Below are 27,722 nucleotides of genomic sequence, written 5' to 3'. Positions count from 1 at the left end.
AGTAATGAAGATATTACTTCATTGTCCTCTGACTGGTCAGGGCAACATACTCAACCCAGCTGAATGCAATAAATAATGATTATATATAATTCTTCGGTCAGAATGAGAAAGAAGGTCCTTGAGCGACAGTGTTTCAAATCGAAAATTGAAGTCCTAGAAGAGAGGTCTCTGCTCCACGGAATATCTAATGTGGGTGGCCACCGGGTGTAAACTTCTATCTTCATCCTCATACTCCAGAAAATTTGCTCTTTCTGACTTGGGTACCAGTTTGAGTCCTCATTATACAGGAAGCAAAGGAGAACTGGAGATTTGAGACTGTCTTGGGAAGGGCCAGAAAGGAAAATGGAAGGGGCATGACTTATGAAATAGCCCATCTGTTGATCCTTAGCTCCTCTAAGAAGTCTCTCTTTCACTGAGTCCTGGTCACCATCCTGCACATCGTAGGGGTGTGAAGGCATCATCTTAGTTTCAATATTCACTGCTTTCTGTAATTTTCTGTCCTGTCACACTTTTTCTTCCTCCAACTACCCCTTTCACCAAAAGGAATCAATCCAGGAAGTTGCTAGGGTAAAATGTCAAATATTTAATGGAGGACACCCAGGTATCCCATAAGTTGCTGTTGTAAACACTACAGAATTGTTAGTGGCCAACCCAGGAAGTAATACTAGTAAAGAGATGTCCAGAGCCACACAGTGGAAAGAACTGGAATCTCCGTCCTCAATCTTAATGCACTGATTGTGAAGGAGGTGGGGATCATCTGCATGAGCATCAATTCCAGCCTTCAGTGCCAGATACTCTCAACAGAGTCCCCACAGAGGGGCTGGCGCCCTCATAGTGCTAGCTTTCCAAGTAACGGAAAATGCTTTGCTTCGATTCTGAAGTGCTATCATCTGTTTTGAGGCGCTTAGGTGAAGTGGGTGTCATTAAAGACGGACCCCTTCTTCGTACCTACAGAGCAGAGAAAAGAGACAAGAATCAACTCAAGACCTTTGTACAGGCTGTGGTTCACTCATACTTAAGCTTCAATTAGCTCTTAAGCAGCTCATAGTTAAATCATGGATAATTAGGAAAAAAAGAAATTGAAAATTTCCAGGCAAGTCTCACAGCTGATTATACTTACTGGGGGTAGCAATCTCCTTGTACCTTACTGGGAATGCAAGATTAACACTATAGCATAAATTTTTAAGCCAGAAATACACATATATATATTTTCAATTCAATTCAATTCACCCATTCATTCACTCTGCTTTGGAGAGTCACCAAATCAGTTCTCAAATTCCCTACCCGAGGCTTAGATGATTCCTTTGCTGCCTCAGCCTTGACAGGAGAAAGTGTATGGAAGACAAAGTTTCTAGAATTTCGGGGAGCACTGGGGTTGAGGTCAGAGAGGGCAGCCAGTTTCTGAAGCACAGCTTTGGGCTGGTTGAGCAGGGAGCCTGTCTTCAGCTGAGGAAAGAAGAATCATCTGGTATCAAATTCCAAGTTCCAAGAAAAGAGAAGCCAGCTCCTCCCTGCACCCGCCAGGTATGGAGGGGACACATTTCCACCCTGCTCAAATACAAAAGAGAGAGCAGGCTCCTTTGACACCTACTTCCATTTCCCACAGCCACCTCCCTCCCCTAATGACAGAGCATTCCCTTAACCTGACTGAGGCCTTTTAACATTGCAAATCATGACTTCAGGCGAACAAGGTCCCCAACCAACCTGGCTGTCACTTCCTGGTTTGATGGCTTCAAAAGGATTTCTGAATAAAGACTTTGATTCTTGAATAACCACAGTGTGACTGACTGAAAAGAAAAGACAAAGAGAGGCCTGCTCTGGGCAAAACTGGGTAGAATTACTTTTAAATCTAGACAAACTAACAGGCCCTTAACTAAACTAATAAACTGAGGCCAGAGGAACTCTGATTATTTTACAATCATGATTTGAAAGTATAGTAAGTGGTTAAGACAGACAATTCAGCTAAACTTATTGTCTAATTATCAGTAATAATAAGAAAAAACAACAGTGGTAAGACAAATTCCAGCTCTAACACTTAGGTATGTAATCCTGGGCGACTAAACAAAGAAGCCAGAATTCACTCCTCTGAGCTGCCTTACAGGGCTTCCCAGGTGCCGCTAGTGGTAAAGAACCCACCTGCCCATGCAGGAGACTTAAGAGATGCGGGTTTGATCCCTGCATTGGGAAGATCCTCTGGAGGAGGGTATGGGAACCCACTCCAGTATTCTTCCCTGGAGAATACCATGGACAGAGGAGCCTGGCAGGCTACAGTCAATGGGGTCACAAAGAGCTAGACACGAATGAAGCAGCTTAGCATGCACACATGCACGAGCTGCCTTAGAACATAAAGCAAAACCAGCTATATACACTCTCTACTACAATATCTACTGTCCAACAGAATTAGATTGAAAGAACATTGTCTCTCCCCATCCAACGGGCCCCTTTAAGATAATATTAGACACAGGTCCATGACTAAGCTGCAACAGCCTCTGAAGGCTGGAGTCACCTCCAAGGCTCCAGCACCAACAATCCAGGGGGACAGCCCCTGTGAAGGGCTAAGAGCTCACCATTCTTCTGCAGAGCTTTGGCTGTAACCTTCTTGGCCAGCATCATGAACTGACTGTCTTCCCCAATCTCTTCTTCATCTTCAGCTGCAATTTTCCCCTGCTGTGCCTGAAAATAAAAATCAGACAGCATTAACAGAAGCCCATGCTTCCCCCAAAGACCCAAAGAATTAGCATAGCCTGGAAGCTAGAGTACTTGGGATAACATTTGTTTTCCTTTTTGCTACCCTCTGTTGCTTCAGACAAACAATTTCGAAAAAAAAGTGTTTTGGACAAAAACATGAATACAACTGCCCGTGGTAATCTTTCCAAAGCACAAAAGAAAATTCAAGGATTAAAAGAGACAGCAATACACTGCCCAAGGTTTTGACAACTATCATGACAAGCTGGGTGACTGAGATGACCCTCCTATCTAGGGTTGGAATAGGCGAATCTCTTGCAGGCTTCCTACATGGTCCCGAAGCCACTGCTCTCGTTCAATTCGCTCCTTTCTCCATCTGGCTTCCGTCTCGTCAAGCTGTTCTTCAATCTGATCATCATCAGAGTCTCTGTGGAACAAGTCCATCTGGGAAGCATCATCTAAAGCAAAGAGTTAAGGCTATTAGCATTCTGCAGTCCCCACAAGAGAGGGTGTCTAGACAGACACTAGTGAACCCTGTTCATTTACAGTATACTGACACAGCTTTTCCCATCCACTAATGGAAAATAAAGGTCAAGGCCAGGTTCTCCACAACTGTCTGCTATCGTTTCGACCTCCTCTTGCCGGCTTAAATTGGACAAACATGGACCTTGTACCATTTGCTTCTAAAGGCAATGATCAAGATACCTATGTTTTTCCATCGGAATCTCCTCATTCGTCCAGGACCATCGCTGTGCAGGTCCCCATCAGCAAGGTACCTTTCTTGGTACAAACGTAGCTGGCGCTTATCATCATCTAACATTGTTTTCCTACGACAGGAGAAATATGGTGTTCAAAGCCAGGGCCACTCTGGCTGGTTATAGGGCCTGCCTTAAGACGCAGCCCACTGCTCAGAAGGGCTTGTTGGGATACTGACATGTGTATTTTCTTGACTTGACTCTGCAGTTCCTCATCAGAAGGAAGTACTTCATCAATCACATCCTCTTCATATTCATCAAGCTCTTCCCCATCGTACTCGTCTTCGCTTCCCACGTCACTCCCTGACACCTCTGCCTCGTCCTCCAGGTATTTCTTTAATCTCCTGGAAAACAATAGTGAAAATTGGAAAATACAACAATGAATATACACACAGTAATGACGAAAGCAGACCACACAGCCATCTCTAATAACAAGCATAAATTAATAATAATAATACATTTGTATAATACTTAAAAGCCTGTTATTTAATATATACTTTGTGCCAATAACTGTGCTTTGGGGCATTATTGCATTATCTCAGGGAGGGGGTATTATTATTGTTCCTTTTGATTTACAGTGGAAGGAACTGAAACTCAGAGAGTAAACAACTTACTGATGGCCACACAGCTGGGAGGCAGCAGAGTCTGGACCCAACCTAGGCTGGTGACTCTAAAGCCAGAACTCTCAATCTCCTCTATATATTTGAGACATACCTGTCAGAAGGTTCATACTATCTTGTTTTGCATGCAAGCTTACCAGCTTCAGGAGATAGACTAGAGATAGTATGGTATTGGAAGGTAATAGACTGGGGTCTTCCTGCTGCTGCTGCTGCTGAGTCGCTTCAGTCATGTCCGACCCTGTGCGACCCCATAGAAGGCAGCCCACCAGGCTCCCCCGTCCCTGGGATTCTCCAGGCAAGAACACTGGAGTGGGCTACCATTTCCTTCTCCAATGCATGAAAGTGGAAAGTGAAAGTGAAGTCGCTCAGTCATGTCTGACTCTTCGCAACCCCATGGACTGCAGCCCACCAGGCTCCTCCGTCCATGGGGGTCTTCCTACAGCCTGCCAAATCTTGACCCACAAGTTACAGGTGTGACTGAGGCTCATTTGTTGCTGTTTAGTCACTCAGTTGTGTCCAACTCTTTGTGACCCCATGGACTGCAGTGCACCAGGCTTCTCTGTTCTTTACTGTCTCTGGGGGATTGCTCCGACTCATGTCCACTGAGTCAGTGATGTCATCCAACCATCTCATCCTGTCGCCCCCTCCTCTTCTTGCCCTCAATCTTTCCCAGTGTCAAGGTCTTTTCCAATGAGTCAGCTGCTTCCCTCAAGTGGCCAAAGTATTGGAGCTTCAGCTTTAGCATCAGTCCTTCCAGTGACTATTTAGGCTCAGTTCAGTCAGTTCAGTTCAGTCACTCAGTCGTGTCTGACTCTTTGCGACCCCATGAATCGCAGCACGCCAGGCCTCCTTGTCCATCACCAACTCTCGGAGTTCGCTCAAACTCATGTCCATTGAGTCAGTGATGCCATCCAGCCATCTCATTCTCTGTCATCCCCTTTTCCTCCTGCCCTCAATCCCTCCCAGCATTAGAGTCTTTTCCAATGAGTCAGCTCTTCGCATGAGGTGGCCAAAGTACTGGACTTTCAGCTTTAGCATCAGTCCTTCCAAAGAACACCCAGGACTGATCGCCTTTGGAATGGACTGGTTGGATCTCCTTACAGTCCAAGGGACTCTCAGGAGTCTTCTCCAATACCACAGTTCAAAAGCATCAGTTTTTCGGCACTCAGCCTTCTTCACAGTCCAACTCTCACATCCATACAGGACCACTGGAAAAACCATAGCCTTGACTAGACGGACCTTAGTTGGCAAAGTAATGGCTCTGCTTTTGAATATGCTGTCTAGGTTGGTCATCACTTTCCTTCCAAGGAGTAAGCATCCTTTAGTTTCAGTTAGTGGTAATCAGAACCACCACAGGTTAGTTTTTCTGACTTCAGGTCATACTGAAAACAAATCTACTGTCACCTTGAGTTCAAATTGCTGTTATCTATGGTCGGGAATGGCAGAAGCTTGATGGCTTTCTGAAAGGTGACTTTTATCAAAGACTTGCATTATTATTTTAAAGCTGAGTTCCTCTAAATCCTAGGGCTCCTGAGGAATTCCTTCAGGGGCTAAAAGCCACCAAGCTCCTCAATCTTCCTATCTAACCCTCTTTGAGCAGCTCAACTTTTAGCTGCCATTCTTCATAAGACTTCATTTGAACAAAGGACACTATAGTTAAATCAGGTTTAAGAACCACTGCCTTAGAAAAAAATCTATAGATGACCCAAAGCTGTATGAGATGGTTAATTTGACAGGTGACAGATTAGAATCCAAAACTGATCTCAGCAGAATGGAATGATGGGCTAAACACAACAAAATAAATCTAATAAGGATCAATATGAAGTCCTATATTTGAAATCTAAAAGTCATCCACATACAATAAAACGTGAAATATCTATTAAAACGGTTTTTATACAATTTTCAATATCATGGAAAAATATTTACAGATATAGTAAGTGGTGAAAAAAGCAAGATGCAAAACTGTATATATAAAAAAAACTTTACAGATCTCAACCATATGAAAATATATGCCTAACAAAGGCAATAATAACCACTACCACCGCTTTCACAAATATTCTGAATGGTGGACATGGATGCCTTATCTTTCCGTATTCTTTTAAGTATTCTAAAATAAATGGCTTACTTTCATAATCAAAACAACAAAATATTTTAAAAAACTAACGGTGGGTCATTTGCCTGAAACTAGGATGAGGAAGACCTGGAATGCTGGTAATTCAAAGGAAAAAAGACATGCGGAATTTTAATCATCTACTGGATCCTCAGGCTCTCCAGTGACTTAGTTCTTATGCTTATTGGTTACTTTATAAGTAGTAGGCAACCAGAGCAAGGGATGCGGTTGCACCACCACACAGGGCAGTAGTCAGACCACATCTGAAGATAAAGAGAGAATCCACATATGTGAAGAGTCTGGAAGCAACGTCATGTGAGAAACAGCTGAAGAACTAGGGATGTTTAGTACAGAAATCACTTGAAGAGGATGTGACTGTCTTTGAATACTCAAAAGATAACATGTAAATGGATGTTATTCAATCTGTGTTAACCACAAAAAGCAAAAACAGAACCAGTAAATGTAGGTAAAATGGTGGTGGCAAGCTACCGCTCAACTGTCAGGAGAACTTGAAGGAAGGGCTGTAACACCTACATTTGCCGTTTTGACTTCTCCGACTGCTGCAGGAGGTCTTCCTCATCCTCATCTTCACGGTCTTCCGGGGTCAGATCCTCCTTGCCAGAATCACTGTGCTCATCCTGCAAAATCATACAACATCACAGGCAAAGCTACACAGCATAAAATGCGTCCTCAGCTAAGACAGGATTCAGAAACTTCTGCCCAAACATTTCAGTCTAGGAAATTGCTTTTGATAACATGCCAAACAGACTTCTCAAGAATTCAAACTACAAAACAAACAAAACTCCCCAGCAGCTATACACGGAGTTCAGTTATGATTACTTTGTTCCCTTCAAACTCACCTCATCACTATCAAACTCATTATCATTTGGGACAAGCCGAAAGTCTCCAAATTCCTCCTCTTCACCTTCTTCTTCCCTAAGATGCAAATCAACAAATCCATACACAAGTTATTGAAAGCCAACTGTAAGCAGTCAGCCAACTTAGGGACCGAAAATATCTTATAGCCCCAAGAATCTCTTCAAAAACAGGAAACAAGATATCTTGCCTTTCAAAAAAAATTTTTTTTTCAAACTGTGATAAAATACATACAACATAAAGTTTGCTATCTTAACCATTTTAAGTGTACAGTTCATTAGTGTTAAGTACATTCACAGTGTCATCCAACCAACCTCTAGAACACTTTTCATCTTAAAAAACTAAAACTCTATACCCTTTCAATACCAACTCCTCATTCTTACCGCCACACAGCCCCTGGCAACCACCTTCCTACTTCCTGTCTGTATGAATTTGACTACACTAAGACCTCATATAAATCATACAGTATTTGCATATTTGTGAATGGCTCACTTCACTTAGCATAATCTCCTCACAGTTCATCCATGTCTCAGCATGTATCAGAACCTCCTTCCCTTTTAAAGGCTGAATAATATTCCACTATGTATGCATCCACTTGGGATGCTTCCACCTTGTGACTATTATGAATAATGCTGCTAGGAACATGGGTGTGCAAATATCTACTAAGAAACCGTGTTCTCAGTTCTTTTGTGTATATACCCAAACGTGGAATAACTGCTGGGAGTGAGGAAGTATTTAAAAAATGGGGTTTTGATTTGTATTTCCTTAATCACTGGTGATGCTGAGAGCTTCCATGTGCTTTTTCTTGCCTTTTTTATCCTGTTCACAATCAACTAAATGAAAGCATTATAATAAATAATTTCACTTTTCAAATATGAGACTCAAACCCATTGCAAGACTCTCAGACAGGATATGAAGCCCCTAAGATGACCATTTACTGCTAAGCCCAGAGAAGCTACCCCTGTACTTTACCAGAAGGTGGAACTTGCCAAATTCCCTCAGATCACTGGGACTCACCGGTCTGTTGGGAAAGAGCCTGAACAAAGAGCGAGTGCTTCTTCCATTGGGTCACCCAGGCTGCTCTCCTTCTCCTGCTTATTTAACTCTGATGGATCCAGAGTAGAGACATCTACATTACAACAAAGAAAAAGATTTGTCACCGAGAACTGACAGCTTTATCCTCTTTCCCCAGCCATCTGAAGACATGCCAGCTCAACACAGTTCTAAGATAAGCTTGCCAAAAAGAGCTCACCATCCACTCATTCAGCAAATCCCTATTTAGTGCTTACTATGTGCCAGGCACCAGGGAGACAGCAGTGAATAAAACAAAGAGCCCAGCTCCCAAAGAGCTTACATTCTAGCAGGGGTGTGAGAAGGAGAAAGGGGTGCACAGGTGGAAGTAATAACTTAGCATTTATATGAAGTTTACTCTGCAGCAGACGCCGCTCTAAGCTTTGCACATATTCTAGCCATAAATGACAAGTCATATGGTCAAAGTTAAAGCAGTCTTAAGGTGATACTTCACCATCCTAAAAAAGGAAGAGCTCTAAATGTTAGGAGCTAAGCAATGAATTCAACCTAGGTTCAAGAATCCACCATGGCTGTTTTCTGTGAACATTTCACCTGAGATTAAGGGACTTCTTCACATGGACACTGACTTACGGTATTTGGGCGGGTAAGCCTTGCTGCTTTGTTGGATAATTACCCTGAGAAGTAAATTTTCCTGAACAAAGATCCAGAAGTTCCTCCATGTTCTCTTTCTTGTCACTCTTCCCAGGCAGAGGCTTTTCAGCCTGAGATGCAAACTTCCCAGTACACAAATCCAACAGTTCATCCATGTTGGCATCCATGGCGTTCTCATCCATACTGGCCAACGGCAACCGAGGCTTCAAATCTTGGTATTGATTCCTGTGGTTTCTAACATTTAAGAACCTACAAGCCCAGTGAAGAGTGTAAGAAATGCTTCAGGTAAAAAAAAAGTAGTGGGGGAAAAGCCTGAACTCATTTCTAAAAGCAAAGTTAGAAGCTGAATTCTGAACCAGAAGATAAGAGTGTCAGATTTTAGCCTGTGATAACCTTAAGAGGGAGGGGGATGTTTATGAAAGAAGGCTATTCAAGACACAAAGGGTAAAGGCTAATTTGGGGCTTCAGATGGTGCTAGAGTAGGGCCTGGTGTTACGGCCATGTAATGTGCCACAGAGGTGTCAATTCTCAATGCCACCCAAAAATCCTAATGTAGTGGGACAAAAGTCAAAGTGTTAGTCACTCAGTTGTGTCCGACTCTCTGCGATGCCATGGACTGGGGCCCTCCAGGCTCCTCTGTCCATGGAATTCTCCAGGCAAGAATACTAGAGCAGGTTGCCGTTTCTTTCTCCAGGGGATCTTCCTGACCCAGGGATCAAACCCAGGTCTCCCGCACTGCAGGCAGATTCTTTACCACTTGAGCCCCCAGGGATATGGATACAGGGAAATTTTATGACCTTATAAGAGTTACGCAGGTCTAATAAGGTAGAAATTGAAGGATCAGAACGCTAGCAAGGCTATTTACTTTTTATTTTCTAGATAGACTTTGTTCAGACTTGTAGAATATAATACTAATGGTCTGCACACCTCTCTTCCTCAGAAGAGAAAGCACAGATGGAGTGACAGAAGCTCGCTTTATTTTTAAACAAAATTAAGCAGTACCCAGCACAATCCCACCCACAGAAACATAAAGCTACCTACCCATCTGCATCCAACAGTTGGCTCTGAGTGTCATCTTCTAAGCAGAACTGGAAGTCTCCTGCTCCTAGGAAAAGTGTCTTAGGTTCTGGGGAGGCGTTATACAGATCTTGGGAATCCTCTATGGGAAGTGAAGGCTCAGACAGCTTTCCTGAACTCTGGCACCAAAACAAAACCAAACAAAAACAAAACATTTTACAAATGTCATTCACTGTCATGACAACAACAGAAGCTGCTATTTGTAAAATCTAATCTACTCTCAGGCAATTGCAGCTGGGGAGGACAATGCATAGCCAAGGGAAGCATAAAAAAAAAAACATCCTCAAGAAAGAAAGAACCCTGGATGAGGCTTGTTTTTAGTACACAAAGGGGGTGGAATTTTAAAACTGAACATACATAATGTGGTGGGAGTTTTTGGCTTGGACACACTTTATTTAGCAATGCAGGAAGCAAAAGGGGGAGGAGATTAGAAGACCATTACCATCTCACCTTAGAGGCTGAACTGACCAAACTGGCTCGAAATAGCCCTGGGGAAGGAGATCTGAATCCTCCTGCTGTAGGGAAGAGACTGGTCCCACGGCCTGTTTGTCTGTTACAAGGCTGATAGGATGGAAGTGTGGAGCCTATCAGCTCAAAGCTGCTATTGTGGCTGCTCTCCTTTGTCAGTAATGAGCATGAATCATCTTCATCTAAAGAAAGACAATTTTTAAGTGCATGATTCCCAGAAATAAGTCAGATTTGTTTAGGAAAAAGATTTGAGAATGAAACTGTCTGGTAAGATCCACTGGTAAACCTCTCAAGTTCCATGTTCCAAAACATTACATTAAAGGTCAATTATGGTACTAAGATAGCATCATACAATCAGGGTTTATCACTCTGAGCTAAGTGACACCTCAAAGTTCCTATCTTTCTCTCATCTTCCCTAATGCCTATGATTACCCTTTCCATTATCTAATTACTTATACATCTTCCTTTGATCTACATGGATAGAAATGTTTCATGTTTTACTCAATCAACACATATTCACTAACGACCTATTAAATGCTCAGGGTCAACTGGAAAGAAGCTGCATGTAAGATTTCAAAAACTGGACCAAGAAAAATATTTGGGATTTTTTGTTTGTTTATTGGCTGCACCATGCAACTTGTGAGATCTTAGTTCCCCAACCAGGAATTGAACCTGGGCCCTCAACAGTGAAAGCATGGAGTCCTTACCACTGGACCACAAGGGAATTCCCAAGAAAAACAATATAGTTCATAAATTCCTATCACTGTCACAGGTAAGACTGGGAAAAGTTTACCAAGGTTCAGAAAAATGGAACCTTTAAGGAACTGTAGTCCTTAAATGTTAAAGCTGGAGGATCAGAGAAAAATCAAGTGTCAAGTTCTACATTAAGAGTCACTACTTACCTAATTTGCTAGTTCTTTTGCCTGAGTTTTCATCTATTTCTGATTTTTCTTCACTAGGAGAGTAACTACAAAATAAGTAGGTAAATTGAATATCTGTTTCTACTTCTTCCAAGAGGGGCAAATTCCCTGGTATTTACCAGGGAATCTTATCTTTCCTTAGAGAGAATTACTTACCCCATCTTGGAAGAGCTGTCCTTGAATAGAAGGAAGGTAGAATCAGATGAGAGAGGCTTGGGGACAGAGAGGCCAACTGACTTGCCAGTTTCACCACTGCCATCATCATTGTTTTCTTTATCTATTTCTTTCTCATCTTTGGTTTCTACTCCTTCACCACCGAGAAGGAATTCTGCAGTCTTTACCAATCACGCCACCCAAAAACAAAATAGTACAAGTCAAAAATTTTTAAAGCAAACATACTAGCCTGAAATCTGGCTGCTTAGTTACAAATCACGTCTTAAATCTGAACAGGTAAACCCGAAGGAAGCTCAGTCCAGCCACCATCATTAACACAACTTATTAGTTGTAGACACTTCTAGAGCTCTTTTACACTTTGTTACTTTACCTTTTACCCTTTCAAAACTGCTACGAGATTCTGAATGAACTGGATTATCATTTAACTGAGTCAATGAGAGACTGCATGATTAGCCTGAGACTGCAGGACAACTCCTGGCCTTCAACCAGACTGTGACACCCTGCTCGGTTCAGCCACGGCTTTCCTCTTCCTTTACCCAGGGCTAAACATTAACCAGCTCTTTCAAATGACTCCACTGTTCAAACAAGGACACTTTTCTTTTTCCTAATACCAAAAATCCTATCATCACCTGTCTTCTCTAGGTGGAAAACAATACCTTAGGACGAGGGCAAGAGGCCCATCTACAAATACCTTCTTCAACAATTAACATGGGAAGGTCTTGGCCTGAGAATTTATTCCAGACCTCAACCTGGCCAAGGTTAAAAGTGCTTTTTTTTTTCCTAAATAGAGAAATCTAAATGAACAAAGATAAAAGTCTTTAATAGAAAGCCATTTTGATATCAGCATTATAGTACAATATGTAAACCAACAGGTAAAAGCCAGGGCATGACTGTGAACTGCAGGTGTTCCATGGGGCTGAAAGGATTGAATGCACTAAGATTTAGTACACGTGAGCTACCTTCATCTCTGACCCTGAAATCTCTTCTACAGTCGAAAATGCTCATCATCCTCTTACTCAGATCTGATTTTCTCTTTCCCGTATTCATCGTGACCTAGTAACAAAAGCACATAATTGCCAGCAACCTCCTCATTGCCTTCTTCCTCCTCTCCCTCTTCTTCCTCCAAGGCTTCCTCTCCCTCCTCTTCTCCATCTTCCTCAGACTCATCTGTCATTTCTTCCTCCTCCTCCTCCTCTTCCTCAAATCCATCCTCATTATCTAACTTGAGTAATGCTTGGCGTTTCTGACGCTCCTCCAACCTTCGGAGTTTCATTGCTTCTTGAAGTTTAGCTTTCAGCACCTGAAGCTTCTCCCCTGAGCAAAAGTATGAAGAGATGTTTTAGATGCAATGACCGACTACACACAACAACACAAGCGTCCATTTTAGGCAACTCCAGAAGTGTTCTAGGCACATCACATAAGGAAAACCTTCGTATTTTAGGCTTTTGTTATCTTAACAAAGGGGGGGATATTAGGAATTGAGTGTAGGAGATAACTCCCATAATTGGGATATTACAGATATTATAAAATTATTATTTAAAAAAGCAAAAGAAAAAAAAAGAGGAACAGGGGCAAGTGGACCTTCAAAAATCTCTGGTTCAGAAGCCATGAAGGAAAATATTGATAACTGTACCCACATTGAAGAAAAAGAGAAACAACTCAAGAGTAAATATAAGCAAAAGATATCAACTGGTATTAAAAATAATGCTTAACCTCACTTCTTACTAGCAATACAAATCAAAATAATGATACCATTTTTTATATATCTGGCAAACATTTGTTATATCCATTATTAACAGGAAGAAATAGGAACTCTTACACACTATCATTCAGAGTGAAAATTGGTACAACTTATTTTGATGGAAAATGTGACTAGGACTCAGTGATTCCATTGTAAGGAATTTTGCATCAGCATTTACTAACATATATGTGATATTAGGATGCAATATTGTGTGAAATACTAAAACGGAAACAAACATGATGTCCCTTAACAGAAGTATGCTTAAACAAACTGTGTTGTACCTGCACAATGGAATATCACGTGATGTTAGAAAAAACCTCAAAAGCAATATGTATACCTGAACTCTTGAGTTAGATGGTCTGGATTAGGCTACTAATTCTCTTACTTACTAGTTATATAAATTTGAGCAAGTTGTTTAAATGCTCTGTTTATCAGTTTCCTCACATATAAAATAAGGACGCTGACGTTATTTACTGTAAAGCACCTAGAGCCGCGTCTGGCAGAGAGGAAGTGTTCAGTGTCTCTCTCTCACACACTTACACAATAGTAAATGCATATGAATTTTCCTAGGACACATAAGAAATTGCTAAGCTGCCTCTGGGAAGACTAATTTTTTTTTTAATTTGTCTTTTAATTGAAGGATAATCACTTTACAAAATTTTATTGTTTTCTGCCAAACATCAACATGAATCAGCCATAGGTATACATATGTCCCCTCCTTAATTTTTCATTTTATAAGTGACACATTTTCCTAAGTGTTTAATTTTTTTCTACGTGATAAATTGCTCGTATTTTCAAAGTGGGAGTGGGAACAACAGACCTGTCCCTAATACAGATTACAAAGCAGATTGTATGATGTATGACTGCATTATTATTTTATCTTTCAAACAGACATGTACCTGCATGCAAAAACTTTGAAGGGCCATAGAACATGGTTACAGAAGATGTCTCTGACAGAAAAATCTTTTTGTTTATTCCAGAAATCTTGTTTACTGCAGAAATTTGTTGTTTATTCCATTTATTTTCTACAATGGGTATTTTTTTAAACAATAAGACAAAAACTATTTTAAGAAATAAAGTCATCTTACCCACCTCATACAACTAGGCCATATCCAATCTCCGGAGTCTCCAGGGAAAAAGATTCTATAATGTCTCCCTATAGGGTCTTCAGCAGCCATAAAGACCAGCCTGAGTACAAGAGTCAGGCACCCCACCCTACTCATGACCAGTAAAAACATACAAATAAAACAGCTCCATGAACTCACATACCTGGTTTTGTGTGGCTTGCCCCATCCAGCTTCTCAGCTGCCAAAGTCACGGGCACCACGTCTGCCTTGAGCTCTTCCTTCCCATCAGTGCCCACATCTTTCACTATGATGTTCACGTTCACCTTCTGACCAGCCCTGGGTTTGGCTGCTGGATTAGCATGCTTCCAGAAACGCTGCTTCAAGGCTTCCAGTTCTAAACCAAGCACCAACCAGTATGTCAGTTTGCCTTTTAGAGTCCAGTTAAGAAATACAAGCTAGGTTCAACAAACTTGTAAGGAAAAAAAAGTACAGAGAGACACCAAAAACGCCTTTGCTACCAACACCTGTGTTCAATTCATGTAACTTAACCCAAACTAAAGGACTACTGTAGCTGTTCTTCCTCAATGAGTTCCTTAAAACTCCATTTAGGGTAGGTATTTACAACTGAAGTTTCTAAATATGTGCAATTCTTTTTAAAAAAGCATTAAGCTGGTAGAAAAATACCATACTCCTTAATTATGCAAGGGCTTAGTTTGTCACAGGTTTCAGTCTCCTTTTAAAATATTCCCTATTTTGAACATCTCACTGTTTATTAGCATCTCTCCAAATACAAGCAAAGTCTATTTTAAAAATGGAAAAAGAGGGAATTCCCAGTAAGCCAGTGGTTAAGACTCTGAGCTTTCATTGCTGAGGGCCCAGGCTCAATCCCTGGGTGGGGGGAACTAAGATCCCAAAGCCATGTGGTGTGGACAAAAAAAGGAAAATAATAATCAATGCAATTAGGGATGTAACTTGGTGGCAGGGCTGGAAGCTTCTTCATGAAACTTTTACACGGATATAAATCAGTACACTGAGAAAGGAAATCCCATTGAGAGGTGGTCCCTGGGCTTCCCTGGTGACTCAGATGGTAAAGAATCCAACCGCAGTGTGGGAGCCCTGGGTTCGATCCCTGGGTTGGGAAGATCTGGAGAAGGGAATGGCTACCCACTCCAATATTCTTGCCTGGAGAATTCCATGGACCAAGGAGCCTGGTGGGCTACAGTTCATGTGGCTGTAAAGAGTCAGACACGACTGAGCGACTTTCCCCACACATCAACTTATATACAAGTGGGAACACACACAGGTAGTGAGTGCAGTGGTCTAACCGCAATATGGCCTTTCCCTTTCCCCACCGCTTTTGCTCAGAACTTTCTTTTCATTCTCCCTCAGCCAGCTGTCACCTGGTACCATCCCCTACTCACTGTATAACAAGCCAATCATACCGTAATGGGATCTGTTCTAAGAGAGCTGACAGTTATAAAGAGAAAAGAAAAGAAAAGAACAGTTTCTTTGGGTTCGGGCTATTCTCATACGCCTTCTCTTCCATGATAATGTGTCCAGGGTACTCCAAGTTTCGTTCTTTTTCCTAAAATTCACTCAACTCATACTTTGGTAGTTTTGTGGTTAGCATCCAGACGTGGTTTCTCCCTCCCTAAAGGGTCTTAGTAGAAAAAGAGAACTGGAAAGAAACCTTTTTTAATGAGTCCCTGACATTATTTACTGGGCTTCCCAAGTGGCACAGTGGTAAACAATCCACCTGTAATGGAGGAGTTGCAGAAGTGGGTTCAACCCCTGCGTCAGGAAGATCCCCTGGATAAATGAAATGGCAACCCACTCCAGGACTCTTGCCTGGGAAATTCCATGGACAGAGGAGCCTGGTGGGCTACAGTCCATGGGGTCACAAAGAGTCAGACACGACTTAGTGACTAAACAGCAACATCATTTCTTTAGTTGCAAAAATCCGACTCCAAAGGGATGGCATGTTTACACCACAAACCAAAGAGTAGGGAGAGAAGCTATAAGTCTGCATCCCATTTCTTATTAGTCCAGTAAGTTGGAAACAGCAGGCAGTGGCAGTGGGAAGGGAACAGAAGTAGGAAGGTCATCACTGGTGCCAAGAGAATAAAACAAATGGAAAGGGAGGAAGATTACTCAGGACCTAAAATAAGAGTGAGGCAGGAGTAGCTTTCATTCTTCTGGAGAAAGCCAGGCTCCTCAAAACTCTTCATCCCCCAACCCACTGGAGCACCCACTTCCCTTGTCCTTTGCTGCGCAACGCTATCACCACCCTCCTCATCACAGAGCCCCTGTTCAAGCTCCTCTACCTCCTCCAGTCTTCTCCCAGCTTTCATCTCCTCTGTAAGTGAAACATCTCCGCTCCCGCTCACGTCTCCACCTAAAAGCCCTGCACCCTCTGGCCTCTGGTCACCAACCACCTTGCAATCTTCACTTCAGCTAACCAGAGCATCCTCTGCTTTCTCTTGTCTCTGTCTTCTGCAGGTCTGTCCCCTGCACCAAGAAAGCCCTCTCTCACCTCTCTGCCTTGTATCTCCTACTCAGGCTTTGGGACTCAGCTCAGGTATCAACTCCTTCTAGAAACTTCCCTGACTCCATGTGAGGAACTCTTCCTAGGCTCAAAGTATGCATAGCACTTAATATCCAATTTTCCTGCCTCTAACTCCTATTAGATTTAAAATTCCTTGAGAGCAGGGACTACATCCTACTGGTACATACAGCAAGCAACACCAAACACCATGCTAAGTAAAAGTGAATGAATGCTGACCCTAACCTCATATATATTATGAAACAGAGTGATCTGGAAACCCAACATTCATGTCAAATATTAGTTCTGAAGGAAAACATATCCTGAGTTAAAAATAAGTGCCTATTACAAGCCAGGCATTGTGCTGGCTCCCTGTATAAGCAATTGCAATGTTGGAAAAATTACCCAATCTCTCCAAACCTCATTTTCTTCATTTGCAAAGTAATACCTGGGGTTATGAGAATTAAAGATAACTACTAAAAAAAATAAAAATCAATCAGTATCTAATACATTCAGTTCAGTTCAGTCGCTCAGTCATGTTCGACTCTTTGCGACCCCATGAATCGCAGCACGCCAGGCCTCCCTGTCCATCACCAACTCCGGAGTTTACCCAAACTCATGTCCATTGAGTCGGTAATGCCATCCAGCCATCTCATCCTCTGTCGTCCCCTTCTCCTCCTGCCCCCAATCCCTCCCAGCATCAGGGTCTTTTCCAGTGAGTCAACTCTTCGCATCAGGTGGCCGAAGTATTGGAGTTTCAGCTTTAGCATCAGTCCTTCCAATGAACACCCAGGGCTGATCTCCTTTAGAATGGCCTGGTTGGATCTCCTTGCAGTCCAAGTCACTCTCAAGAGTCTTCTCCAACACCACAGTTCAAAAGCATCAATTCTTCGGCGCTCAGCTTTCTTCACACTCCAACTCTCACATCCATACATGACCACTGGAAAAACCATAGCCTTGACTAGACGGACCTTTGTTGGCAAAGTAATGTCTCTCCTTTTGAATATGTTATCTAGGTTGGTCATAACTTTTCTTCCAAGGAGAAAGTGTCTTTTAATTTCATGGCTGCAATCACCATTGGCAGTGATTTGGGAGCCCCAAAAATAAAGTCTGACACTGCTTCCACTGTTGCAAAAAGGAGGTTTCTTCCCTTTCCTGTTTCTCAGTCTGAGATGATAAAGAAAACTTCTACTCCCATGTAACAAAATTTCATAGTGTCTAGTATAAGTTTCGTCCTCATGTTAGTCTGAGGCTATTTAGATAACATCTAGTCCCACACAACAAAACTTTCTCCCCCTGCTCTGGGCACCACCTTATTCCCAGGCTTCTTTGCTAATAGGGCTATGCTAGTTCTATTACACAGCTCTTCCACCCCACCACCTGCTCTGGTCAAACTGACTTACACGTTCTCCCAATATGTACCACATAGAGCTCTTTCTGTCCCTCCCATGAACATTCTTCTCTCCACTTCCACAAAATCCACCCATTCAATCAATGACTTAACTGATACTGTGGCTGACCTAGCACCTGCCAACCATATGCTATTTAACGAAGCAGCATCTCGATGTAAATAATTTCACTAATAATAAAAAGAACAGCTACCATTTGAGTGTTTCTTTATGCTTTCCATTTGTATGCATTATTAACAGATTTACTATAGTGCCGCACTGTGAACCAGAAGTGTTATTTCATTTTTTTAAAGTTGCCTTGGAGAGGTCAAATAGCATACTCAAGTTTAAACAGTGAGTAATGTCCAGATTCAAATTCTGATCTTGCTACCAAGCCTAAGCTCTTAATTATCAAACGACACTGCCTTGAAGTAGAGGAGGGAAACCCAATTTTACCTACAAATCAGGAAATCTACCCAAAGTAGGGAATACCTAAGTTCTCTTTTTTTATTTCTGGCCGCACCACGCAGCATGCGGGATTTTAGTTCCCTGACTAGGAATAGAACCCGTGCCCCCTGAGGTGGAAGTGTGGAATCTTAAGCACTGGACCTTCAGGTAAGTCCCTTGGGCTCTCTCTTGAAGAATCATTCATTCACTCCTTAATTCATTCAGTAAACATGGCTGCCCAATGTGTCATGGACTATGGAAGCACAGGGGATAGAGGAGGAACAAGCCAGAAGATCCTCACTGAAGTATAAAGGGGAAGAAAGTGAACAAGTAATTACATCTGATTATTCTTCAAGCCTTCCTTTAACCACCTATTGTAAGAAACATCCCTTCTCTGAACTTCCATGCTTTATTCTAAATATTTCTTTCAGCAAAGAATACACTACCTTTTTTCCCATGTTAATTTTTTCCAATTATTAGTGACACATGTTCCTGATAGAAGATGCCACTTTCCTGTATTACTGCTATTTGCCTACTTCTTATCTCCCCTGCTAGAGTCTAAGCAGCTTAAGCGTAGGATAAATGTCAGATTTCTCAAGTATGCCTTACAGCATCTTACATGAAGTGGGTAATTTAATATTTGTTGAATAAGTGAAAAAAAAAAGAAAGAAAAGAAATTCAGTTTTGCAGGCAATTTGCTATTTCTAACTGTGAAAAACTGAATTGAATAATGCTTTTATCAATGTCATACCACAAAACAACAGCAATGTACCCTCCTCTGTACATTAAGTAGCAACAGGTTTCCCTTCTAAACGAGGTTCAGAATGTCCTGATACCTTGCCAAATGTACACAATGATTTTTATCCATATCCGGTACATCGGTATTAAGACCACGTGTGGTTGTTTGTTTCCCCTGTGCTCCCTGTCCTCCACACTGGCAAATAACAGAAGCTGCCAGAACAAATCATTCTAGAGAAGCTCCCCACAATTCAAAGAATTACCTCTGTTGGTTTCAGCTTCTTCAAGTATCACAAAGGAATCTCTGTCAGCACCCAGCTGAGGTTTACCGAAAACATCTACTCCCAGTTGCTTAAGTCTATCCACAGTGAACCTCCTTGCTTTTTCAGGTGGCACCGCTGCTGTTGATTCATTTTGCTGGCTGGGCTCTTCCACCTTCTCATCTGCTGCTTCTGTTTTTCTCAGGCCTTTTTCTTCCTCGAGGGCATGAGGTTCAGGTGCCACAAGCCCTTCAGTCTGATGCTCTTCACTGTCCTTGTTCCCCAGGACGCTGCATTCTTGACGTGCCACCGAGACGTCTCCAGGTGAAGGTCTAGCATCACTTTGCTCCTGTTTCTCGGGAACTTCTAGCTCTTCGCTTCCTGTCAAATCTTTCCCGCAAGGCTCATCGGATCCAGCAGTGATCTGGGGCTCCTTTGAAACTGCAGGAAGCGGATTAATTTCCGCTGCACATCCTGGACCTGTTGTCTGCGCAGAGTCTTTGCTGTGGTGGTCGCCATTCATCTCAGTCATGTTTTCAGTGACTATGGTTTCTTTGTGATGGCTTGCCTGATACTTAGTGGACCTAGAGAAGAGAAAACAAGCTGGAGTTAAACATTCTCCTAAATGAGAAACATTCCCAACCCTTTGCACATAATGAATTGGTTAGATCAGTTTTACAGGACCGAGGAATCTGAACTTTTTACACCAGGTGTTTGCCTCAAAACTGAATGTTTATGAAAATTATAATCACAAGGAAAGAAGGTTCTTACTTCAGGAGCGCCATGGCATTTCCCTGGCAAGTGGGCCGGGGTTTACGTTTGAAGAACTCATGAATGGTTTTATTCTTAGGCATGTGATATGGAAGATTAAGTGCAGACTCTATAAAATGGAACAGAACAAGCAAATGCATATACTGTATAGTCTGAAATGTTGCTTTACATTCAGTTAATTAAACAGTACAACCAAAGCCATCACCAGAAATATAAAACAATCCTGTCTTTAACATAAAATAGGATCTAAGTACAAAAGAATTCCACAAAGACCAGTGGCTTTTAAAACTAGCTGTGAAATCAACTGATCCAAGAAGTTTTTTTAAAATACAAATTCTTGAACCCCATTTCAAGTCTATTGAGTCAGAATTTCCGTGGGGCCTAAGAATTTATAAATTTGGTTTGTAAAAGAGATCCTGATGTAGCCAGATTATAGACAACCCTTTAAAATATTCCCTCCCAGGACTTCCCTGGTGGTCCATTGGTTAAAACTCTGCACTGCTAAAGCAGGGGGCTTGGGTCCGATTCCTGGTTGAGGAACTAAGATCCCACATGCTGTGTGGCGAAAACATTTTTTTACAGTTTTAAATAAATTTTTAAAATGAAAAATTCCCTTCTTACCACCACTAGTTTCGGAAATTTTCTTAGTTTATATTAATGTTTCAGAGGCTTTAGAACAAAGGCCATTCATCAAGATCAATTCTAAACTTCAACGTTTACTGTATAGGTTTCTTTACCTCGAATAAGGCGCTGAGTCTCACTATGCAATTTTTTTAATGCTTCCTTACTTAACTTGGCTGCCTTTCTTTCCTTAAAGAAAACAAAAAGTGAGACTACATTAATGCTTTTACCAAGAAAGATAGACATCCCTTAAGAGTCTGCTCTTCCCAAGAAAAGATAGAGAAGAAACAGTCATCTCTAATAAACTCAATACAATATACACTTCAAGAGCTCATTTATTTGCAAGTCTCTTAAAACTGATTCAACCTAATTCAGATCTGTGTTCCTACTATGTACAAAGCAATATCCTGGGAATCAGGAAAATACAACAGACACAATAAAATTCCTGAGAAATCCACAATCTCCTGGGAAAAGAGCTCAGCATAACAAATATTAATATATAGGGCTCTACCTCACCTTCCTCGTGGTGCCTTTTGACAACTCAGTTTCTTCTTCAAATGAATAGACCCCACTCTCCAAAGACAGTTCCTTTTTCTAAAAGAGAAGGTTGCAAATGGATTAATAGAGACAAAAATTAAACCGACACAAGAGGATGTTGCTTATGCAAAGACTATTTTTGCACTCCAACATCACATCATGCTACATTAGTAATAAATCAATAATTATTAAATACAAAATGTTAGACACACAACATCCTGTAATGCCTAAAAAATAAATTAGATGTCTCCAGTGGAGCTTGGGGCCTCATTTCTTACACCTCTGTATTTCCCTAAAGAGGGACAATGACCCCTCAGGGAGCTAAAAAGATAATCTTAGGAAGAACAATTATGCTTTCAAACACTCAGGACAAGGAGGCTTTGACTGATGCTTCTCTTTCATAGCCTTCTGGAAACCCTATAGGTTCATTTCCTAGAGGCCATTAAATTATAAAATGTACATCTCTTCCCCTTTTTCACCCGTTTCTTATACAACATAAAGTATCTTATGGGACTTCCCTGGTGGTCTGGTGTTAAGAATCCACCTGCCAACGCAGCTGACATGGGTTTGATCCCTGGTCTGGTGCCACAGAGCAACTAACCCTTGCAGCACAACTACTGAGCCCGTGCTCCAGAGCCCGTGAGCAGCAGCTCCCAAGCCCGCAGGCCTAGAGCCTGTGCCCTGCAACGAGAGAAGCCACCACAATGAGAAGCCATGCACTGCAGCCAGAGGCGCCCCCGGCCAGCACAGTCAGCGAAAACGCACACGCAGCAGCGGAGACCCAGCGCAGCCCACTAAGTAAATGAAACAAAGCACCTTACTTTTTGCCTCAAAAAGTAATGAGAATACTAGTTTGGGGTAAATAAGGGATTGGAGGAAGAGCAGAAGTAAAATCAAAGCGAAAACGTGAGAAAGAAGAGCGAAAGATGGAAAAAATTAGGCAGCTGGAAAAGAAGGAAACAAAACATGAGGTACATTTGAAAGAATAATTTGCTGTTTCCAGGGCAGATTAACGTTTTAGGAAAAGAGAGCTGCTTTTAGTTCTTGGAGGTTGTTTTTGCACTCAGAATATAGCTTTGAGTTGGTCAGGACAATGAAAATACTAGTTTCCAAACAAGTTAGCATGTCTATTACTTGTACTGCATGGTTCCAAAATTAACAGCTGAAAAATTTATATCAATTGACATGTGTTTTTCTTCAGTTAAAAAAAAATTAAGGTTCCATCAGTAAATCAGAGCACAAAGCAAAGGTTTGAAGCAGTGGGTTCACTTTTACTGGAATCATTGTTTACTTGCCTTGTGCTTTTTTACTTTGCTTTTCACAGCCGCCCTTATTGATTCTAATGACTCTTCATCTTCTAATGGAGAGTGATTTTCCTCCTCCAACCCAGTTTCAAAAAGGTCTTTATCCACAAGTAGACAGCCACTGTCATTAAATGGCTGTTTCACATCATCTTCCTGGATAACACATAAGGAAAAAACAAGATGCAATCATTTTAAATCCAGTATTTTACTACATCATACAGCAATTTGCATCAGGACAGAAAAGTTCACATTTCATGAGCAGACAAGTATATGGCATCCTAGAACATTATCACTGGTTCCTTTGTCACCCTTTGAAATCCATGCTGTGATCCGATGCAATCGTCCAAAACTAACTTAATCAATAGTACCTTTGTTTTTGAAAAGTCAATTAACAGTTCATTAAGCAACTAGTTTATAAAATTTGAGGACAGTTCTTCTAGTTAGCAAAGACTTCCGATTGATGGATGCATGAAAATTCCTCCTATGAAAGCTAATTTTCATCAGATCAGAAACAGCAAAGAGTAACTGTGTGCTCACAAAGAAAATAAGACATCTATTTTTAGAAATGTCCTATTGTATCCAAAATGGAGAATGAGACCAACAAACAATAGATTTGAAATTATATACCTCATTGCAAAACAATCAACTCAAAGCTATATTCTGAATGCAAAAACAACCTCCAAGAAATAAAAGCAACTCTCTTTTCCTAAAACGTTAATCTGCCCTGGAAACAGCAAATTATTCTTTCAAATGTACCTCATTTTTTGTTTTCTTCTTTTTCAGCTGCCTAATTTTTTCCATCTTTCGCTCTTCTTTCTCAAGTCTTCGCTTTGATTTTACTTTTGCTTTTCCTCCAATTCCTTCTTTGCCACAAATGGGCTTTTTGGAAATCTTTCTGTCAACTGTAGAGTCCATAGAGTTTTCAGACTGGAGACTCATCTCTAAGCAAGGTGTCACTTGGGTTTCAGAATTCTCCTGACATAAAGACTCCTCAATGTCACTTTCATCACTGTCTGCCAGAGTTTTATAGATCCTTCTGGCTTCTCCATTCTTTCCAGCACACAGGTTCTCTTTATCCTCCTCTTCATCATCGTCATAGGTAGTTTTCTCTGGAGACACATTTGGGTCTTCTCTTTCAGAATCACTTTCTTGCAGCACCTTCCTACTTTTCAATTTCCTGCTGACAAGTATCTCTTCATCTGAATCTGGAGGAAACACAGTTTTTTTTTTAGAGGTCTACTGTCATTTGGCCTTTCTCCTAGTCCCACCACTCCTAAAAATCATATCCAATTATCCAAGTGGTATATCACCTTGTGAAATTATGTAACTAAGAACTAATTGTAGCAAAGCAAATCTAAACATACATTTTGAAAAACATTTTCCCTGGAAAAATATCTCTTACTGAGAAATGTAATTATATATATTTACAAAGTGTAAAGCTGTTCTGATCCTTCTGGCAGGTGTTAAAAATCCTTTTATTACAGAATGAATACATTTAACCAGGCAATGTGCTAGCTTTCAGATACTTTATACATTCAATAATATAATAGAAGTGGTTATTTTCAAAAGAGTACATGCACTATTATTTTGCTTTTATAATAAACAGAACAAACAACAAGGTGAGGCATTAATAATTTTAAAAATCAAGAGAATACTTTAATTAATCCAGTCCACTTACAACCCACGCTCCCACATTCTATTCCTAAAAATAAAAGTAATAAAAGTACTGACTGTTACAAACCTTGTTCACTCAAGGGCCCAATTGTTTCACAGCTGCCCTGTCCACTGTCTGAAGGACTGTCTGTTTCCTCTTGTGAAATGAGTTTTGAATCATTGATTTCTAGGTGAACCTAGAAAATGAGAATATACTTTGTATTAACCAGCAAGTGACAGAACACTCTAAGTACATAAAGATACATAAATCATCATGGGATCATCAGACTGAAATAAAGGGAAAAAAACAATACAATGGTTTAACAAAAGGATGACATTAAACATTACTGGCTAGAAAAAACAAACTAAAACTCATTGTTCATCTTTGAAGGATATTACAGAGGCAACACTTTGAGTTATGGTGAATGAGAATCAAGCATTATTGTGTTTTTCTGTGTCAACTATTTCTCAGTGTATCCACATGACATGTCAAATATCATCACACAGAGGCAATCCAGATATGGGACGCTCTATAGGACAAACTATGTTGTTTCTTTAACAATAAATTGCAAGAATAAAAAGAGGGAGGGGGACTTATAAAGAGAGTTAAGATATTCACACATACATACAGAGATACAGCAATACCTGCAATATGCAGGCTTTGTCTTAATCCTAATTCAAACAAACTGAAAGTATATGTAAGAGTCAAAGAAATCTGAACTCTGATCATTTAATATCAAGTAATAATTCTAAATTTTTTAGGTATGGTAATAATATTATAGTTATCTTTTTTGGAATGCATTTACCTTTTAGATATGTATAATGACATATTTGGGGATGAAGTATGTGTGGAAATTTGCTGTCAAGTAATCCAGTAAGGGGGGGGAAGTGCATGGGGGTGTAAATGAAACAAGATTGGCATGACTTGATAACTGTACAAGTTAGGTGATGGGTTCATTATAACAGCTTTTCTGTTTGTTTATGTCTAACATTCAGCCCCAAACTACCCCCCTCCAATTTTTTAAGTCACAAGTGAAAAATCTAAGGAGAAGGGAGTTAGTTTGATGACTTGACTAGTTAATGATCAAGCTAACCCTAGATGCCAGTTCCCCCACAACCTTGGTGTTCGCAGGACTCTGAATCAACTTATTAATGAGGGGGAAAATACATACGTAATGTAATGGGGCACAAGACCACACTCGAACAGTTTGAGACAACTGCTAAGTTGATCTGAATATTTAGTGCAATTATTAAAATAATAAAAAATAATACAAACAGAGGAATCATTGAGGATCATGATGTATGCTGTTGATTCTCCCAACAATGCAAAGCAGTAATAGTACTTGTGGCTATGGAAACTGAGTTTAGACAACCACAAGGCTCACTCCAAGGTGATGCTCCTAATCATTCTACTCTAGGCAATTTGGAGCAGAACCAGCAATAATCAGGGCCAGGAACACTGGGAGGTTAGGAGGTCTCAAACACTTAGTAATCAAAAGGATTTTTGTGCAAAATTAAAATTTAAAAAAGCAATGGGTAAATTATGGCCCATGAGGTCAGCTGCCTGCTTTTATAAAGTTTTTTGGAATCTGGGCCAGGCTGAGTCAGGTGAATAAGGCAGTGTAGTCCAGATACAGGGTTGGATTGTGTCTTCATTTCAGTTTGATATCTTGTTCAAAACCAAATTATGGAATTTTTTTGCATTAATTTTTATTTTTAAAAAACTACATAAAATATTATCTTGAACAACAAAGTCCTACTGTATAGCACAGGAAAGAACTGTTTAATATCCTGTGATAAACTATAGTGGAAAAGGATATGAAAAAGAATGTGTATATAAGTGTAACTGAGTCACTTTGCTGTACAGTAGTAATTAACAAAACATGGTAATTCAACTATACTTCAATAAAAAAAGTTTAAAAAATTATCTTGATTACTGAGTATTTTAGCGCCCCGTTAAATTTTGCCCCATACTGTCTCACTCCAGCCCCAGCTCCAAAAAAGAACACAGATTTGGAAAGATGCCTCTATGCCAGTTCCGAGAACGATCAGCGAGTCACCGCCCGGAAGTCTTCCAAGACTGGTACCTTCCCTTCTCGGGACCCAGGGCGATGACTTCAGAGGCCTCTTCCAGACCCAGTTTGGAACTCCCTAAGACTCCCGCCGTCCATTTACAGAGAATTCTGCTGCCGCGACTTCCCTGGTGGCTCAGACGGTAAAGCGTCTGCCTTCAATACGGGAGACCCGGGTTCAATCCCTGGGTCGGGAAGGTCTCCTGGAGAAGGAAATGGCACCCCACTCCAGTATCTTGCCTGGAAAATCCCAGGGACGGAGGAGTCTGGTGGGCTACAGTCCATGGGGTCGCAAAGAGTCGGACACGACTGAGCGACTTCACTTTCCCTTCCTTATGCTGCCCTGACAGAGGAGCCTGGCGGGTTACGGTCCATGGGGTCGCAGAGTCCGGACACGACTTAGCGATTACGCATGCACAGCACCCTAGCGGTCCGGTTCGGCTGGGTCCTTCCTCTTTGGGGGGCGCTGCTGTAGGAAGCGCTCCCGCCACCGGAAACGCGCCAAAGGGGCGGGCGGAGCAGGCTGAGCTGGGGCCGGCGGCCGGCTGAGCGCGACGCAAAGACCGGGTACAACCCGGCCGAGGGACTGGGGCGAGAAGGACCCAGAGCCGGGGCGGACCGCTGGCTCCCGTGCGCGCGGGGCCCGCGGATTTGTCTCCGCGCGAGTACAGAAGCCGAGCCGCCGCGGTGCGGGCCGGGAACTGTAGTCCTCCCGCCTCCGCGACCCGCTCGGCCGGCTCGACCCCTGCTACCTCCCCCGCCCTCAATCCCTCGGCGCCGGGCCCCCGCAGCTACGGATGGAGGCCAGGGCACGAACTCACCTCGGAAACCACTTCACCCGTCATGACCAGGGCCTCCTCAGCGCGCCACTCGGGAGGAAACAGGTCCCCAGTTCCCTTACCCGTGGGGACGCAGCCGCTCCCGCCGTCTCCAGTCAGGCAGCGGCGTTCGAGCTTTCGCGCCCAGCCGGAGTGGAGGCCGCGCCCTCGACGATTTGCACCAATCCGGAGGAGACTTTCTACGTGAGACCACGCCCCCATGCTGTCCTGCCAATCACGGAACGCCTTCGGCCAGCCCGTTGAATGTAATTTGGGTGAGGTTGGCGGTTTGCGGCTCCTCTTGTCAGTTCAGGCTGGGGGAGGCTGGAGGTGTCCTGCCTTACTTGCGGCCAGATCCTCTGGCCTTGCAAGACGATACTGTGCGAGTGGTGGTC

The 27,722-nt window shown here is 41.9% G+C and overlaps 1 protein-coding gene and 1 non-coding gene across 2 annotated transcripts; both read right to left on the bottom strand.

The window, feature by feature from the left end:
- Nucleotides 1–837: 837 nt before the first annotated feature.
- Nucleotides 838–27,354, bottom strand: CLSPN (claspin). Its single transcript, XM_052637749.1, has 25 exons — nt 27,331–27,354; nt 24,526–24,634; nt 23,541–23,989; nt 22,776–22,937; nt 21,460–21,537; nt 21,060–21,132; nt 20,323–20,431; nt 19,555–20,135; nt 14,379–14,570; nt 12,453–12,682; nt 11,351–11,529; nt 11,177–11,241; nt 10,257–10,456; nt 9,771–9,925; nt 8,752–8,978; nt 8,064–8,175; nt 7,031–7,106; nt 6,705–6,808; nt 3,620–3,784; nt 3,391–3,512; nt 3,016–3,143; nt 2,568–2,673; nt 1,705–1,787; nt 1,285–1,446; nt 838–948 (listed from the first exon to the last, which is right to left on the bottom strand). Exons 1-25 carry the CDS (start codon nt 27,352–27,354, stop codon nt 838–840), a joined length of 4,002 nt encoding a protein of 1,333 aa, XP_052493709.1.
- Nucleotides 10,926–10,998, bottom strand: TRNAE-UUC (transfer RNA glutamic acid (anticodon UUC)). Its single transcript has one exon. It is a non-coding gene; the product is annotated as a tRNA-Glu (tRNA).
- Nucleotides 27,355–27,722: the final 368 nt, after the last annotated feature.

The sequence above is a fragment of the Budorcas taxicolor genome, chromosome 3, assembly GCF_023091745.1.
Source record: "Budorcas taxicolor isolate Tak-1 chromosome 3, Takin1.1, whole genome shotgun sequence".
Lineage (NCBI taxonomy): Eukaryota > Metazoa > Chordata > Mammalia > Artiodactyla > Bovidae > Budorcas > Budorcas taxicolor.
This window is presented reverse-complemented; position numbering and strand designations above follow the sequence as displayed.